A 16524-nucleotide genomic window follows, 5' to 3' on the forward strand; every position below is an offset into this window, starting at 1 on the left:
CATACTTGCTCATGCTTTTTCCAAGACTTAGTATTACAGCTAGTCTTCAACAATATAACGGTCATTTAGTGATCATTTAAAGTCACAACAGCACTGAAAGAAGTGACTCATGAATGTTTTTCACACACTACAGTACAGTAGAACCTCTGGTCATGAATGCTTTTGACCACGACCAAATCGGGTTCCAACCAAAAAATTCACAAAATTTTTGAATCTGGTCATGAACAAATACTCGGGTGGTAATCAAACATGACCCCTGACCCAGAAATTCCTGAAGATGAAACATTGGAAGATGAAGAAATTGCCAAAGTTATGGAACAAATTATGGTCATGACCACAGGTTCTACTGTATCTCAATGGTCACATGATCAAAATTTGGATGAACGTACTTATGATGGTTGCAGTGCCACTGGATCATATGATCACCTTTTGTGACCCTCTGACAGACAAAGTCAAGGGGAAATCAAGATTTACTTAGTAATAGTGTTACTAACTTAACAACTGCAGTGATTCACTTAAAGATTGTGGCAAGAAAGGTTATAAAATGGGGCAAACTTCATTTAACAACAGTCTCACTTAGCAACAGAAATGTTGGGTTCAATTTTGGTTGAGACCTATCTGTATTGTTGTACAACTGCTAAATTTGCCCTTCTCCCTTGGTTCTATGACGGAGGTGAGAAAATACAATGGAAACACATTTTTGTGAACAAAAATGGTTCCAGGAAGCAGAGAATAGCATGATTTTTTTTTAATGTTTTCTTGTTTGACCTGATCCATGAAGGTAGGTTTTCCCAGTATTTTTAGGTACACACCTCAGGCCACTATAGAACACAGTTCCATGATTTATAGCGAAACCAGGTCTTCCCTTAATTATAGCTGTAGATAGCTATTAAGAAATAGCACCATGAAATCTGTGTGTAGGTGGTTTGATTAGACAGTCCTGCAACTAAAGAAAGCACATTTTTCCAACTCTGCTGATTGCAACCCCTTTTCGAGTACACAAGGGAAAGATCCTTCTGGCATTTGCAGGAGAAGCCAATTCCAAAATAACAGGGCAAAAGAGCATCTCCCAAGCAGAGCCAACCTTTTTGAGCCCTTCACATTCACATCTTTCCCTAAAGCCTCATTGCTAGGCAACTAAATTTGCCAGAGAAGATTGATCAAGGCAACATGCTTAATTCCTCATTTGGCTGATGAAGGGGTAAGAGTTGGCAGTACCTAACTTTGGATTCAGCTGGCTGGGCTTCAATTCCCACAATTCCCAGCTAGCATGGGAATACATGAGGAGGACACTTGTTCCAGGAAGGCTACCACTCAACAACTCACCATCACCATGAGGATCAAGTGTCATTAGGAATTTCTCACAAGCCAACAATCCATGCAAAGATTATCAAACAGGCTGTGCCAGAGAGATACATTTCCATCTGCTTCAGACCTGATGCAAATGTTTCCCACTTCCCATTAGCCAATCCTCTTTTTGCAAGCATGTATCATCAGCCAAAACAAGTCCTGCAGTGTAACAGATGGCATACAGAACATCTCTCCTGACTTGACCTTCTGGGTGGTGGCCCATCTCTTCAACCTTTGTTCCACCCAAGCCTTCTGCCTGTTGCATTTAGGGCTTCCCGCAAGATACCTGCCAAAACTCCACACAGAGAGAAGGTACCACAACCAGTGCAGGATGTCACATCCTCTCAGCTGGGTGTTCTGCCACATAACATCCATGATACCAGAGTCAGAAGAACGCTCCAACGATTCTTTCAAAAACAGCTAAATATAATAATGTGAAACGCTTTTCACCAAAGAATGAATCATCTACCAGCTTCAGGTCATTGCTGCCAAAAAATGTGTACACCTGGCAGAGAATTTGATAAGCAGAATTTTTAGGAAAAAGTGTAGGATTTTAAACAGTTTTGATAGGAATGAATTTTTTCCAGCCCTGCCTGTTTGCTTATCCTGTTTCCAAATTAGTACAGGTAGTCCTCAATTTATGATCGGTCTTATGATGAACTCCAAAAGGTACTTAAGACTTGCTTCTGATTATCACATGCTCATCTATTCGTTCTATTGCGTGCCCAGAAACCAGCTTATCTTTATGGCAGTTTGCAGCATCCTATGGTCACATGACTACGATTTTTTTTAATCAAAAAAACATTTACTTCCAGTTGTTGGCAAAAACTGCCCAGAGCAAACAGTGGGCTCTTTTAATGGTAAAATTGGGTTGGTCATGTGAGTGGCCTGCTTTACAACTACCATGACTTATACCCTAATGGGCAAGCTCTATTATGGTTATAAATCAAGGACTTCCTTGTCATTTGCTTTTACATATCCCTTTAACTATCCATGCAATTATCTTGCTGTCTTCCTCACCAGATCCCTGTAAAAGGTTTATTAATCCTTATAAGGCCTCATGGTTAACTGAAAAAAAGAAATAAATTTGAAAAACAGTCTTTCTTGATTTATAGCTTAGATTCTTATCAGTGATTATTCTACTTTTAATTCTAAACTTATTATATTTATTTTGTTTTCCTTGCTAAAATGTTCCAAATCTCTGAAAAATCATTTGCTAGCAAAAGAAGGAGAAAAGAAGCAGAATCGTGCTGAACAGAAACTTAGAAAATGTGGTGGCATGATAGCTGAAAACTGGGACCAGGAGTTTTTAACATTATGAAATAGAAACTTGCTCAGTTTCAGTCTCTACTTTACACAGGAATCCCAGGTTGAGTAACGAACATTTAATGGCCAACCTGAAAAATTTTAGTTTCCTGGGTTTAGCATTAAAAAAATGAAAAATGACTGCATTAAACTTCTTCCAACCAATAGTTTTATAAAACAGATAGGTAGCTCTTGCCTCCACTCTTTACTTCTATGATTTTATAATTAAATAAACAGGAAACCTAGTTTTGTTTCAAGTGCTATTGCTCCTTTTGAAAACTTTAGAAGTGAAATTTCCCATTTAGTTCAAAACTCGAGGTCAATGACAGGAAGACCAGGGAATGTTTTGTTCTGAAACGGCCTTCAAGCCAAGAACATTTTGCCCAATTATGCTACTTTGTTCTCCCATAAAATTTGGAGAAGCTTCTTCTGACCTGGAAAATCTACCCAATTAGATATTGGGGGGAGATTGAATGAGGCTTCTGAAAAGAAAAAGTTAAGATAGGATGTAAGTCTTCAACTCATCCATGCATTCCAACTGCTATCTTGACTTTTCTTTCCTGCCCAGTTTCTCTTTCAAAACCTTAACAGTTCCAATAATCACATTGTCACCAGCAGTTAAAAAAAGTCTCAATCAATAGGGGGGTCTTTCTGAGTGTGTTCCCTTCATCTCAGGAGTAAGTGGTTAGTCCTTCAATTTGCTGCTTGAAAGAGCACTGTTATGTCATTGCTTGTTGTATTCCATTGTGTTTGTGGAGAACCAATTTCTCAAATATCATAAGTCCGGCTTGATTCAGATCCTCAATGAAATCTCATGCATCAAGAAAACCAAAACCAACTGCTTTAGTTATTTGAGTATAGAGAAGGAGAAGCAATTTAGAGATACTATGAAAATCCATTTCCTCGCTCATCCTTTACTAGTCATGAAGCATATTCATCTTCAATTTGCTATTTTTACTGGAACGTTCACAATTTCCCTGAATTACTTGCATATTAGTCTGTACTAATAAAGTAGATAGATAAAGTATCTATCTACTTTATCTACTATAGATAAAGTAGATAATGTATCTGTAGGTCTGTAGACTCTACTTTCCCTTCACTCTACCAACAGGCCATACGGATTTAACAGTCTGTAAATGTGAGTAACACCACCTCTTAGATTATCCTTGGTGATGTTCCCACATCTCAGAAATCTACACAAACTTTTTAGTCATGTGTTTTATTTTCTTACATTGTTGTAAACCATTGGGAGTCACTTATAAGATGGGCAGTGAAGAAATTTAATAAATATTGAATTAATGAATGAAGTAATGAATATAACAATGAGAACAATCAGTGAAAAGGCTTATCTCTAGAAGCTGTGGATGCTCCATCACTGGAGGTTTTCAGAAGAGACTGGACAGCTATTTTGTCCGGAATAGTATGGAATCTCATATGGCAGAACTTCCTAAATTTTTAAAGAGTTTGGTGAGATAAGCCAACCAACATTTGCAGTTCTTGAGTGCCCTCTAAAAACTAAGCATTGTGATTTTCATGGAAATTCTTGGCAAGATGTAAAGCCAAATCTCAAAATTATTCTCCTGAATTTGGCACTTGATAGATTGGACTGGAATTCCAGAAACTTCCAATCGTCTTGCCAACTTTGGCATTGTTCACTGGGAATTTAGGGAGCTGGGATCCCAACATTGAAGGGTATCAGTGTTTTGGAACTATTAAACTCCTGGAAAGCTAGCAGTTTGGGATCAATAGAATCCATAGCATGCTAATTTTTAGAAAGAGTGGAAGCATTTTACGTAGAAAATTTCAGGAAATATTTTTCTGGATGTGAAGGTTAGTAAACTTAAATGTGTTCAATTGCAGAACAAATCAATTACTCTCATTTATCCTTTTTGTTCCTCTGTTATTTTTAAGTAACAGAATCTCTTTAAAAAATCAAGAATATACTTATATTGCTGTTTTACATTTCTGGAGTTTAATTATAAAGCATATATGCAAATGCAACGTAGTCCTAGCAACCTTTTCTATCTTAAAGTGATGAGTTTTAAATAATCAAACCAGACTCCTGAATATGTCAAGATGAGATGGATTAAAGGTTTCTTAAATTCTATGGGCACAAGAAGATGTATAATCCTTTCCCTTTCTTTCTTCTTGTCTGAAATGCCAGTTTGGACAACCATTTTTTAAATTCTCCATTTGTTTTTTTTTAAATAATAATAACCCTGGAATCTCTTCCTTAAGTCCAATACAGCTAGTCCCCAGTTTTCAACCATTCTTTTAGTGACTGTTCAAAGTCACAACAGCACTGAAAAAAGCGACATATGACTAGTCCTAGCATTTATGCAGCATCCTCACAGCCATGTGATCAAGGTTCAGATGCTTGGTGACTGGCATGCATCCCAGGGTCATGTGATCACCATCTTTGACCTCCCCGGCTGGCTTCCGACAAGCAATGTCAACTGCGGGTGGGGGGGACGGGGGAAGGACGGACGACCCCAGATTCACTTAACAACTTCAGATTTGCTTAACAACTGTGGTAAAAAAGGTCATAAAATGAGGGGTGCAAACTCAACAACTCCCTCACTTAGCAATGGAAATTTTGGGCTCAGTTGTGAATGTAAGATGTGGGCTACCTATACTTTAATTGTTATATTGCTGTATTGTACTTTTCTGCAACACAACTACCAATCCTCCTTTTTTCGTGAGGGTTGGTCAAATGCCCAATCCTGCTGCCAAATCATTAAAACTGGTCTACAACTCTTGCTGTGGCCATGAACAGTGAAAACCCCTTTATAGTCTAGAAACGTTTCCTTTAGAATATTATTTGCAACTCTAACCCAAAAACTATACATTAAAATTGAGGCTTCGGCTGTGATTCAGAAAATCACTGAAACAGATGTAAATCTTTGTTTTCCCCTAAACAAAAGTGGTCTTTCCTTCTCATTTTGCAGCTTAAAAAGCAATTTGTGATTTGAAACTGTGGGATAAAGATGGAAAAATAAAAGGAAAACAGTGAAAAAATACCTTTAACTTGCACAGAAAAATGCTAAGGCAGGGTCTCATACCTGATCTTATAATTCTGATAAAAAAACAAAAATCAGAATAGAAATCTTGGGAAAACCTTTATTTCAAAACACTTTATTTATTCAAAATCACAAAATAGCGCTCTCAGGGCATCAACCTATACGTCAAATAAACAAGTTGCATATGGGGAAAAATAAAATCAGTATTAAAACAGGATGTTAATTAGCCAATCCAGAGATGAAGCCACTGTGATAGTAGTAAGAATGCTTAGTCTGAAGAATCAAGAGAGATTTAAATTCAGGATAGTAATACCATTAATATATTATAATAATGTTATTACTACAACAAAAAGCAATCCGTTTTCTTTTTAAAAAAATAGCTGGCCATAATAAAAAAAAATGAGCTGGCCTACTAGAGCAATAAAGATACTCAAATGACTGGATTCACACAGGAAGATATTATATGGTTCATTTAGTTTTACTTTACTAAATTGCCTGACCCAGCCATTGTAAATCCAGTCACTGATGTTTTTATAATTACATCACAGTTTAACAAACCATGGCAGTATATGTGAGCTCAATGTGAGATATTATTGTAAGATGTTTAAACAGAGCGCGTGTGTTTTATGCTGTATACCCAGATTTTAAATTAGAAACGTGGGTTTAATCAAATTCCCATGAAGAAAGCAGCTGAATGGGGAACTGGAGATCAGGGAAGGGAAGAGGAAAGAAGAAAATAATAGATAATATTCTAAAAAACATCAAATTAAAATCAGTGATATAATCTTAGCAGGAAAGAATAAAACACTTTTAAAGTAAATATATTAGAAAAGCATTGAACAGATAGCAATGAAAAAATCCTGCTTATATTCCCAGTAGTTTTTCCCTAGCATTATATGAAAGAATCCCATAAATTTGAATATCTGATGGCTAGCTTAGAAAAGCAGCTCTATCAACCTCCAGCACAGAGAATCTTTCAATTTCATATGGCAAATTATATATTTTGATCATTGGAGAAGAGCCAGATAATGGTTATGAAAGCTTTCTTAACAGCTACATCTCTGAAAATACAACACCAAACTTTTAAAGTTCAACCAACTTTTCTTTCTCTAACTTCTGCTGTGGTTCGTTCAGCTAATTCTTCTTTCTTCTTATTATAAATCTTTAAGAGATACTCATCCGGTTCAATTCCTTTTTCACGTAACTCAGACATGATTTTCCCCAGCCTTTCTGCTGTCCTTGCATTCTGTATTTTCCGAGTTGTGATATACAAAGTAAATTCTTCCAGGGTCATTAGCTTACAAGTATCAACCTCACAGATATTTCTAACATCTTCAGATTTATTCAGTTCTGGAAAGAAAACAAGGCCAGACATTTTCTCCAGATCTTCGATGCCAACTTGGAATTCCTGGAGCTGATGGTCAAATCCAATAGGACGGTTTGGTATCACAAAGGCTCCAAGTAGCAAAGGATCTTGAAGCACTTCACTTCGCCTGGCGAGAATGACTTTGTAGAGATGAGAAGGTACAGCCACTTCATCTTTCCCAATTACCTATCAGCAGAAGGGAGAGACTGTATTACTCAAATTCATCTATCTGTGCAGATTCTCAGTCACCCAGGCATGGTTGTCTCAAAGGTGCTTTTCCAAAAGGCAACTGGACTTTCTTGTTGTTTTCTTTGAAAATATTTCGCTTCTCACTTAAGAAGCTTCTTTAGTTCTAACTGACTGGTGGAGAATGGAAGCATTTATATTTTTGTAGTAGTGATCTAGTCATTAGCACTTTCTCTGAGAGCCATTAAGGCCAATTTGAGGATTTATCTGTATCCTCAGGATCATCTGAATCACAGTGCAAATGAGTGTGGAACTTTCTTGGGACTGCTGAAAGGATCGTGCTGTAAACAGGAGGAAGGTGGTGTCATATCCCTCCCACTCTGTTGAGAGAGGGTTGTTCAACCTTAACCCAGGTGGCCTCTTTGACTCCTTTCAAAAATGTGGTCCTCTCGGTCCAGAATGTGGACTTTGCTGACTTCGCAAGACTGACCCTTGTCTTGCAGATTCAGCAGTCCATCTTCGTCCCCACCATCAAACTAGAACCGAAGAAGCTTCTTGGATGAGAAGCAAAACATTTTTCAAAGAAAAAAAATCAAGAAAGTTCAGTTGCCTTTTGGAAAAACACCTTGAAGATTCAAATTCATCTTAAATTAGGGCACAATCCAGATCTCATTTGGACGAACACAGAACTGCCAACGCAACATTAAGAAGAGTTATTGAATAAACACAAGCCAATGGTTGACAATGTTTCTACCCATTTAAAAAGAAAACAGTTAAAAGGGAAACCAGTTAGGTAATTATCCCTCTAGTTTGATAAAAGGCATTGCAAACAGATTGGAAAGGAGTTGTTAATTCCTGGGAAGGTGGAGGTAGTCCTCAACTTATTACCACAACTGATGCTAATTGAGTCATGGCCTATTTTACAAACTTCACTGCCACTGCTGTTAAGCAAATCACTGCAGTTTAATTTAATAATTCATTAATGAGAGCCAGTTTGGTTATGACACTAGACTAGAAATCAGGAAACTGTGAGTTCTAATCCTGTCTTAGCCATGAAATCTGTCTGGGTAAATTTGGGCCTGTCACTTTTTCTCAGCCCAATCCATCTCACAGAGTTGTTGTTGTAAGGAGGAAGAAAGTGCATTAAGCACGATCGCTTCATTGAGTTACGCATAAAAGTGGGATTAAAAACACCTAATACATAAACAAGTGATACAATCCCTACACATGAACACCTATGTAACAAATATAAGCAGATATATGTAACAGATTGCTGCCCCAAACAAGCCACACAAAAGGGAGACAGAACATTATAATATGTTTGACGATTAATTCAAACTTCAGTAAATATACCACTTTTAAATGGTTCCATGTTGCTGGGATTCTAAATCACAAGAATAAAGCAACACACCAGTGCATCCTGGCTGATATGTGGAGAATTCTTAAATTCTTCATCCTTTTTCCTTTGAGGGTGTATCTGGAGAACATTAGCAAAGAAAGCTTAGTGGTCCCACTGAAATTCTCAAAGTAACATCTGTGCATTTTATCTTTTTAAAGGCTAAATCCACTGAGCGCTATAAAGATATAAGCCTTTCCTGCTTTGTTTGTTATTACAAGAGAGTTTGAAAAATGTGACATTCAGAACATAGATCTGAAATGAAAAGTAGATGGATTCTGCATGTTCAAAGCTTCAGCATCCCTGGGGAGGCTAGGAAGAGGATGGAAGAGAGAGCAGGCCCACTGGCAAACTGTGTGAGACTTAACAATCCACAATGCTCTAAAAACAGGGGTGCCAAACTCAAGGCCTGCGGGCCAGATTCAGCCCATGGGGTGCTTAGATCCGGCCTCTGGAGCTGCCCCGGAAATAGCGAAGGACCAGCCCATGGTGCCTCTGCCAGAGAAAACGGAGCTCGGAAGGGCTGTGCATGGGCCTCCAGGGCTCCGTTTTTGGCCACCCAGCTCCGTTCGCAATCTCCCCAAGCTCCATTTTCATTGGCAGAGGACTGCAGGAGCCCTTCACAGTCCCAACCAAAGGCTGGGCAGGCCACAAGCGGCCTTCTCAAGCTCCATTTTTGCTGGGAAGTGTGGCGGCTCAATGGAGCCTCACAAGTGGCATCGAGCTGGCCACACCCACCCCACCCACACCCATACCCCGGTCTCTTGAGGTCAAACACCATATGGCCCTCAATGAAATTGAGTTTGACACCCCTGCCTTAGAACAAAGGTGGAGAACTATGGCCCTTTTATGACTTGTGGACTTCAACTCCCAGAACTCCTGCACCAGCTGTGTATACCTGACGAGTAGCACGTATGTGTGAGGGGAACTTTTACCTCACTATCTCTGCCTTAGAACATCTGGACTGAAGGAACGGTGCCTATGGAATCATTGCTTTTCAATTCTGGGCTCTAATATTCCTTTGTGATTTACAACGGGTGGTAACAGCATCTTGCCTAGAAGTAGAATCTAACTATTAACCTCCTGACAAACATAGCAACTAAAATCTTATTTTTCACCATGTGAACTGCACTAAGAGACCTTTTGTGATTATAGGGCGTTCTTTAGAGAAGTAATGTACATTGTTCCACATGATTGCTCAGCTCAAAGAAGCCGGAAAAAAAAAATCAGCATGTTAATAAGCTATGTCTGTATAGATTTAAAAGGATTAGCCTCATCCTGAAATATACCATGAGGAAATCCTGAAGCTTGGTTTGTGTGATGCTTTAGCGCCACCCAGTGGATGTTGTAGCCATCCTTCATAACTGTAGCATTCTATCTCCTTTATTTAAGGCCAACAATTCTCTCCCTGTCATTTAGGACAGACAGCTGTGCCCTTCTATGGAGAGACTAGGAAATATAAGAAGATAAAGCCAACACAGTCCTAGGCTGCATTAGCAAAGGGATAAAATCAAGATCACGTGAAGTGTTAATATTGCTTTATAATGCCTTCTTAAGGCCACACTTGGAATACTGCATACACAATACACAAAACAGTAAAAAAGATGTTGAGACTCTAGAAAGACTCTATAATCGCAATCATCCAATATTTGAGGGGCTGCCACAAAGAAGAGGGGGTCAAACTATTCTCCAAAGCAGCTGAGGGCAGAACAAGAAGCAATGGATGGAAACTAATCAAGGAGAGAAGCAACCGAGAACTAAGGAGGAATTTCCAGACAGTGAGAACAATTAATCAGTGGAACAACTTGCCTCCAGAAGTTGTGGGCACTTACTTTATCATTGAAGGTTTGTAAGAGATTGGATAGCCATTTGTCTGAAATGGTACAGGGCTTGAGCAGTGGCTGGGCTAGAACAGGGGTAGGGAAACTTGGCTCTTTTATTACTTATGGACTTCAATTCCCAGAATTCCTGAGTGAGCCATAAAAGGTCCCCCATCCCTGGCCTACTGGTTTTTCAGTTGTGGGGGAAATCAATTTCTGACTTGAATGTTTAATATACAAATGTAGGACAAATATAAGTGTAAGTTTCCCTGCCCCTGAGCTAGAAGATCTCCAAAGTCCCTTCCAACTCCGATTTCTGTCTGATTTGTGAACATCTATTGTATCTACACATAAGAAATGATAAAGGAATAATTATTTATGACAGTAGCAGGGAAACATATTAGCTACAGAACCTTCTTTTCCTTCCCAGCTTAATAGTGACTTGCTATGGTTAAAAGCCAGTACATATTAAACAAAATATAGAACTTTATAGTGCAATTATTTGACATCTTATGCTTCAGTACACTTATATGTTCACATCTGTCCTCTTCTGAATGTCATTCCTGTAGTCAAGGCTCAATATCTCCCTATTTAACTGAAATTAATATGTATCAACCTAGATTTACCTTATTTTGGAATTCTAACTCATCTGAACTTTAGTGCTCGGGCTCACTCCCCCGATCCCACCCCCGTTTGGTGTATCTAAAGCTCACATTTGAAGCTTATTCACAGATTTTTGTTACTGGTACTGTTGCCTATTGGGAGTCACAAGACTGTTTTTATTCCTATATTCTAAACAGAGATAACCAGGAATTCTAGGTATAAGCCCCCACAGGGCTCACACCAGAATTATAAAATTAGTAATAACAGAAGGAAGGATATTGGTTGGCAGCAGATAAGAGGAGGGAAATGGAGTTTAGGGCTGTGATATGTTGAAAAAAACCTGCAGTGAAACAATCACATTCTCTCTTCAGTATCATCTGGTGTGGCTCAGCTCCCCTTGATATTTCATTTTTCATGTGTGTTGTGCTAAAAGAAAGGCTGCAAGGAACTGTTCTGCTTAACCAGAAGTGATGCCTTTAATATGCTATTCTCACACAAGGTAAAACTGCCTCTGCTGAGCACATGAGAAAATGCCAGGATATGGAAGGAAATAGGAAATAGTCAGGTCCTGAAACAGGAAGGCAAAGAGGGCATTCAGGTAGTCCCCAACTTAAGCCAAAATCTATGTTGCTAAGCGAGACGGTGGTTAAGTGCATTTCGCCCCATTTCCCCACTTTTCTTGCCACAGTTATTAAGTGAATCACTGCAGTTGTTAAGTTGGTAACACAGTTGTTTAGTGAACGTGGCTTCCCCATTGACTTCCCTTGTCAGAAAGTCGCAAAAGGGGATCCCATGACCCTGGGACACTGCAACCGTCATAAATATGAGTCAGTTGCCAAGCAGCTGAATTTTGATCACGCAACCACGGGGATGCTACAACAGTTGTAAGTGCAAGAATTAGTTATAAGTCATTTTTTTCAAGTCGCTGTTGTAATGCTAGATCCGTCAATGGCGAACCAATGGCAGGCGTGCCACAGGTGGCACACAGAGCCATTTGTGTCGGCACGTGAGCTGCAGGCAAAGTTACCTCACTGCGCATGTGCGTGCCTCACAACTGATTTTTGGCGGGTTTGAGGCCTTTTTCTGCCTCCCAAAGGCTTGAGGAAGGCTTCTGCAGGCTTCTACAAGCTTTGTAGGCCAAAATCTAGCCCTGTTTCGTCACTTCCAGTATTTTCAGAAAAACAGGAAGTGATGAAATGGGGCTAGATTTTGGCCTACAAAGCTTGTAGAAGCCTGCAGAGGCCTTCCTCAAGCCTTTGGGTGCTGAAAAAGGCCTCAAACCCACTGAAAATCAGTTGAGAAGCATACTGCAGGTAAGGGGGCGGTAGGGGGTGGGGGATTGCATGCACATGCGTAGGAGACTGGGGGGGGGCGTGCATTGCCTTCTGGGTGTTGGAACACAAGTGTGAGCATGCAAAGGAGCCCAAAAAGATTAGCCACCACTGCTCTAGATAGATGCTCTGTGTAGCGGATCTCTCCTTAATCAATGATATAAATGATTGTAAGTGGATGACTATCTGTGTTGTCGAGCTGGGCAGGTGTGTATGAGGAAAACTAATCCTGGGCCACTAGTCACATCCAGAGTTCTTGCAATGAAAAGTATTCCCCTGCAGCTGAAACAGACTAAAACTAGGCACCTGGGCACCCAGTCTGGATGGTTTTCAAAGGGAAGTGAATAGCTTCACGAAGCTATAAATAGCTATTAATGGCTACTCAGTGACCCAGAGTGCTGGACTAAAAAGAAATTGTTCTTTCAACACAAGCAACATAGGAATGTATGGTTTATAACAGAACTTGGCCCCACAATTGGTACGGAGCACAGAGATTCTGAAAACATGAAGTACATAACTTGGGCAACTACTGTATACAGGTAATCCTTGACTTACGATCACAATTGAGCCCAAAATGTATGATGTTAAGTGAGAAACGTGTTGAGTTTTCTCCCACTTTGCGACTTTTCTTACCACATTTTTAAAAAGAATCCCTGAAGTTGTTAAATTAATAACTCAGTTGTTAACTGAATCTGACTTCCCCGTTGTCTTTGCTTGTCAGGGTGTCGCAAAAGGTGATCGCATGACCCCAGGACGCTGCCACGGTCATAAATATGAGCCAGTTGCCAACCATCCGAATGTAAATCGTGTGACCATGGGGATGCTGGCACAGCCATAAGTGTGAAAAATGGTCATGTCACTTTTTGCAGTGCTGTTGTAACTTTGAATGGTTCTCTAAATGAACTAGTCTAAGTCAAGGATTACCAGTATACAGGAAGTTCTCAACTTAAAATTGCAAGCGGGACCAGAAATTCCATTGCTGACCAAGGTGTAGTGAAGTGATTTGTGCCTGATTTTACAACTTTTGTGGGGGGGCACAGTTGTTAAGTAAAATCACTGTAATTGTTAAGTAATCACGCGGTCATTAGGTGAGTCAGGCTTCTTCCACTGACTTTGCTTATGGGAAGCTGGCTGGAGTGTTTCAAATGCTGATCGCATGACTTTGGGATGCCGTAACCATCTCATATATATATATATATGTGTGTGTGTGTGTGTGTGTGTGTGTGTGTGTGTGTGTGTGTGTGTATATATATATATATATATGCCAGCTGCCAAGTGTCCGAATTTTGATCATGTGACTCTGGGGATGCGGCAATGGTCATTAGTGCAAGGACAGTTGTAAATCACTTAACATTTGGGCAAGAAAAAACAACTGTATAAGGACAGACTAGTTCATACTTGGCTTAAGGCCAGTAACACTGAGAGGGATTTTGGCATCCTAGTGGACAATCACTTAAATATGAGCCAACGGTGTGCAGCTGCCGCCCAAAGAGCCAATGTAATCCTAGGCTGCATTAACAGAGGGGCAGAATCATACATGAAGCTCTAGTACCGCTTTACAAAGCCTTAGTAAGGCCACACTTGGAATACTGCATCCAGTTCTGGTCACCATAATACAAAAAACATTTTGAGACTTTGGAAAGAGTGCAGAGAAGAGCAACAAGGATGATTAGGGGGCTGGAGGCTAGAGGCTAAAACACGCAAAGAAAAGTTACAGGAATTGGGTATATCTAGTCTAATGGAAAGAAGGACTAGGGGAGACACAATAGCGGTGTCCCAATATTTGAGGGACTGCTACATAGACAAGGGAAATCAAACTATTTCCCAAAGCATCAAAAGGCAAGATAAGTCACAACGGATGGAAACTAATCAAGAAGAGCTCTAACAGGGATAGCCATCAATCACTGGAATGGATTGCCTTCATAAGTTGTGGGTCATCCATCACTGGAGGCTTTCAAAAAGAGACTGGACAACCATTTGTCTCAAATGGTGTAGGGTCTTCCGTTGAACAAGGGGCTGGACTAGAAGACCTCAAAGATCCCTTCTAACTCTATTTCTCTAGGATCTAGGTTTTATGAACTTTTTTTCAGTATTGCTGTAACAATCATTAAATGAATGGTCTTCAGTCGAGGACTATCTGTACCTCATCAGGACTATTGTTTGTTTATTGGGATATATTTTGACAATAGCGCATTTCTGCTTAAAGGAAAATCTCAATAAAGGCATGCATGACATACTTGTGCTTCATAGGTGTAATCTCAAAAGTGATTTTTATTTTTGAAAAGGCAACTGGGTCAATTTTTTGAGGATTAAAAAGATGTTTCGCTTCCCATCCTGAAAGCTTCATCAGTTATAATGGATGGCGTTTAGAGATGGAAGGACAATTATTGACAGAGGCACCACCAACCCCAATTTATAATTCAGTTCTTTGAGCTGTTTCAAGAAGATTCCACACATCTGATTCAGGTGACCCTGAGGTCACAGATAAAACCTCAAATAACCACAATGGCTCTCAGAGAGGGTTTGACTGCATACAAAATAACAATCTTTCCACTTCCCTCCTCCCTATCTGTGAGAACCCTTCATTCACCAGCATCCCCAAATGAATCTCAACTGTCAATAACTGTCTTTCCATCTCCAATACCATTCATTACAACTGATGAAGCTTCCAGGATAGGAAGCAAAACATCTTATTCTTCCTCAAAAAATCAGTCCAGTTGCCTTTTCAAAAATAAAAAAGCCACCACTTTTGATATAACCAGGGGTGGGATTCTACCAGTTTGCACCTATTCGCTAGAACCGGTTATTAACAGTCTAAGCAGTTTGGAGAACCGGTTGTTAGAAGAAATTATTGGCCTAATCCTGTAAGGAAGGCAGGAAGGAAACATTCTGGTGTTGCTTACAGAAACTGCCTCTCCATTAACCCTTATTACATTCTTGGCAGGACTAGACTTCGTGTCTCAGGAACGTCTCTGGAGTTTTTTTCCCCTCCTTTACTGGTACTTTGCTTGTGTGGAGTGACCATTCAAAGATACAATGGCACTGAAAAAAGTGACTTATAACCATTTTTCACGCTTACGACTGTTGCAGCATCCCCACAGTCTTGAGAAGCCAGGCGAGGAGATGAGTGCCTCGATGTGAGTGATGTTGAGTTGGCCACACCCAGCCAGTCACATGACTACCAAGCCATGCCCACCAACGAAGCTACACCCACAGAACTGGTTGTTAAAAAATTTGAATCCCATCCCTGGATATAACTGTGACCTGGATGACCGAGAATCTCCAAAGACATACTGTAGGTGTAAACTTAAAGTTTAAACTTCACATGCCACACAATGCAAAGAAACTCTATAGCTGTGTGAGAGCTTCTTCAATTCTACGATTCTAATCAGTACTGTACTTTGGAATAAGCTGTTAATATAGTCCAAACGTAATCAGAAAAAAAATCATTACTTGATTTCAAGCCTGCCCCATTTATTGCAATGGAATTTATATGTTCTAGTTTTTGTTGTACCATCATAATAATTTAGCTTATGGCTGATGACAAATGAAATAATCTTCAACAGATTAATCATCACCCTTTCAATCTCTCCCCCTCTCTCGTTTAACAATTAATCCAAATTTCCTATATAATAACAAACCTTTGCTTTTTCTAAAACATTAAAGCAATTTTAAGATATAATAAGCAATACATTATTTTCTATTGTTAAGGAAAGGCCTTTTAAAAATATTTTACATCTCACTTTATTATAGAACAATGCTGCAAAAGCAAAGGATTCTGACTGAGCTGGCAAGCTAGGAGATTTAGTTTCACCAGCTCTTTTGTAATTCTAGATAGGCATCTCATTCTAAACTAAATTATAATGGAAGGAAAGAAATAAAAAGAAACCAGCAGTCCAACACTCTGCATCGCAGGTGTCCTGATGAATGTCTGTCTTAGGCTGAAAACACGTTGTTAAAAACTTTGGATGAAGCTTTGGGCCTGAAAATAAATACTATTTTGAACATTACTGAAAAGTTTTTTCTTTATTTGAAAATAAAAAAATAGGATTGTATGAGTGATCAGATACAGGTAATGCTCAACTTACAACCATTCGTTTAGTGACCGAAGCTACAATGAAAAAGTGATCTGGGACATTTTTCACAC

General features: G+C 39.4%; 1 protein-coding gene across 1 annotated transcript in view; it reads right to left on the reverse strand.

Annotated features, from left to right (window-relative positions):
- Positions 1-5761: 5761 nt before the first annotated feature.
- EXOG (exo/endonuclease G) overlaps positions 5762-16524 on the reverse strand; it is a 28359-nt gene continuing 17596 nt past the window's right edge. Inside the window, exon 6 of the mRNA XM_026718501.2 lies at positions 5762-7227. Within this exon, the coding sequence (XP_026574286.1) occupies positions 6766-7227 (462 nt within the window). The 3' untranslated portion in view covers positions 5762-6765. The remainder of the gene's footprint in view (positions 7228-16524) is intronic.

Source organism: Pseudonaja textilis, chromosome Z, assembly GCF_049901715.1.
Source record: "Pseudonaja textilis isolate UNSWEBS1 chromosome Z, rPseTex1.2, whole genome shotgun sequence".
Classification (NCBI taxonomy): domain Eukaryota; kingdom Metazoa; phylum Chordata; class Lepidosauria; order Squamata; family Elapidae; genus Pseudonaja; species Pseudonaja textilis.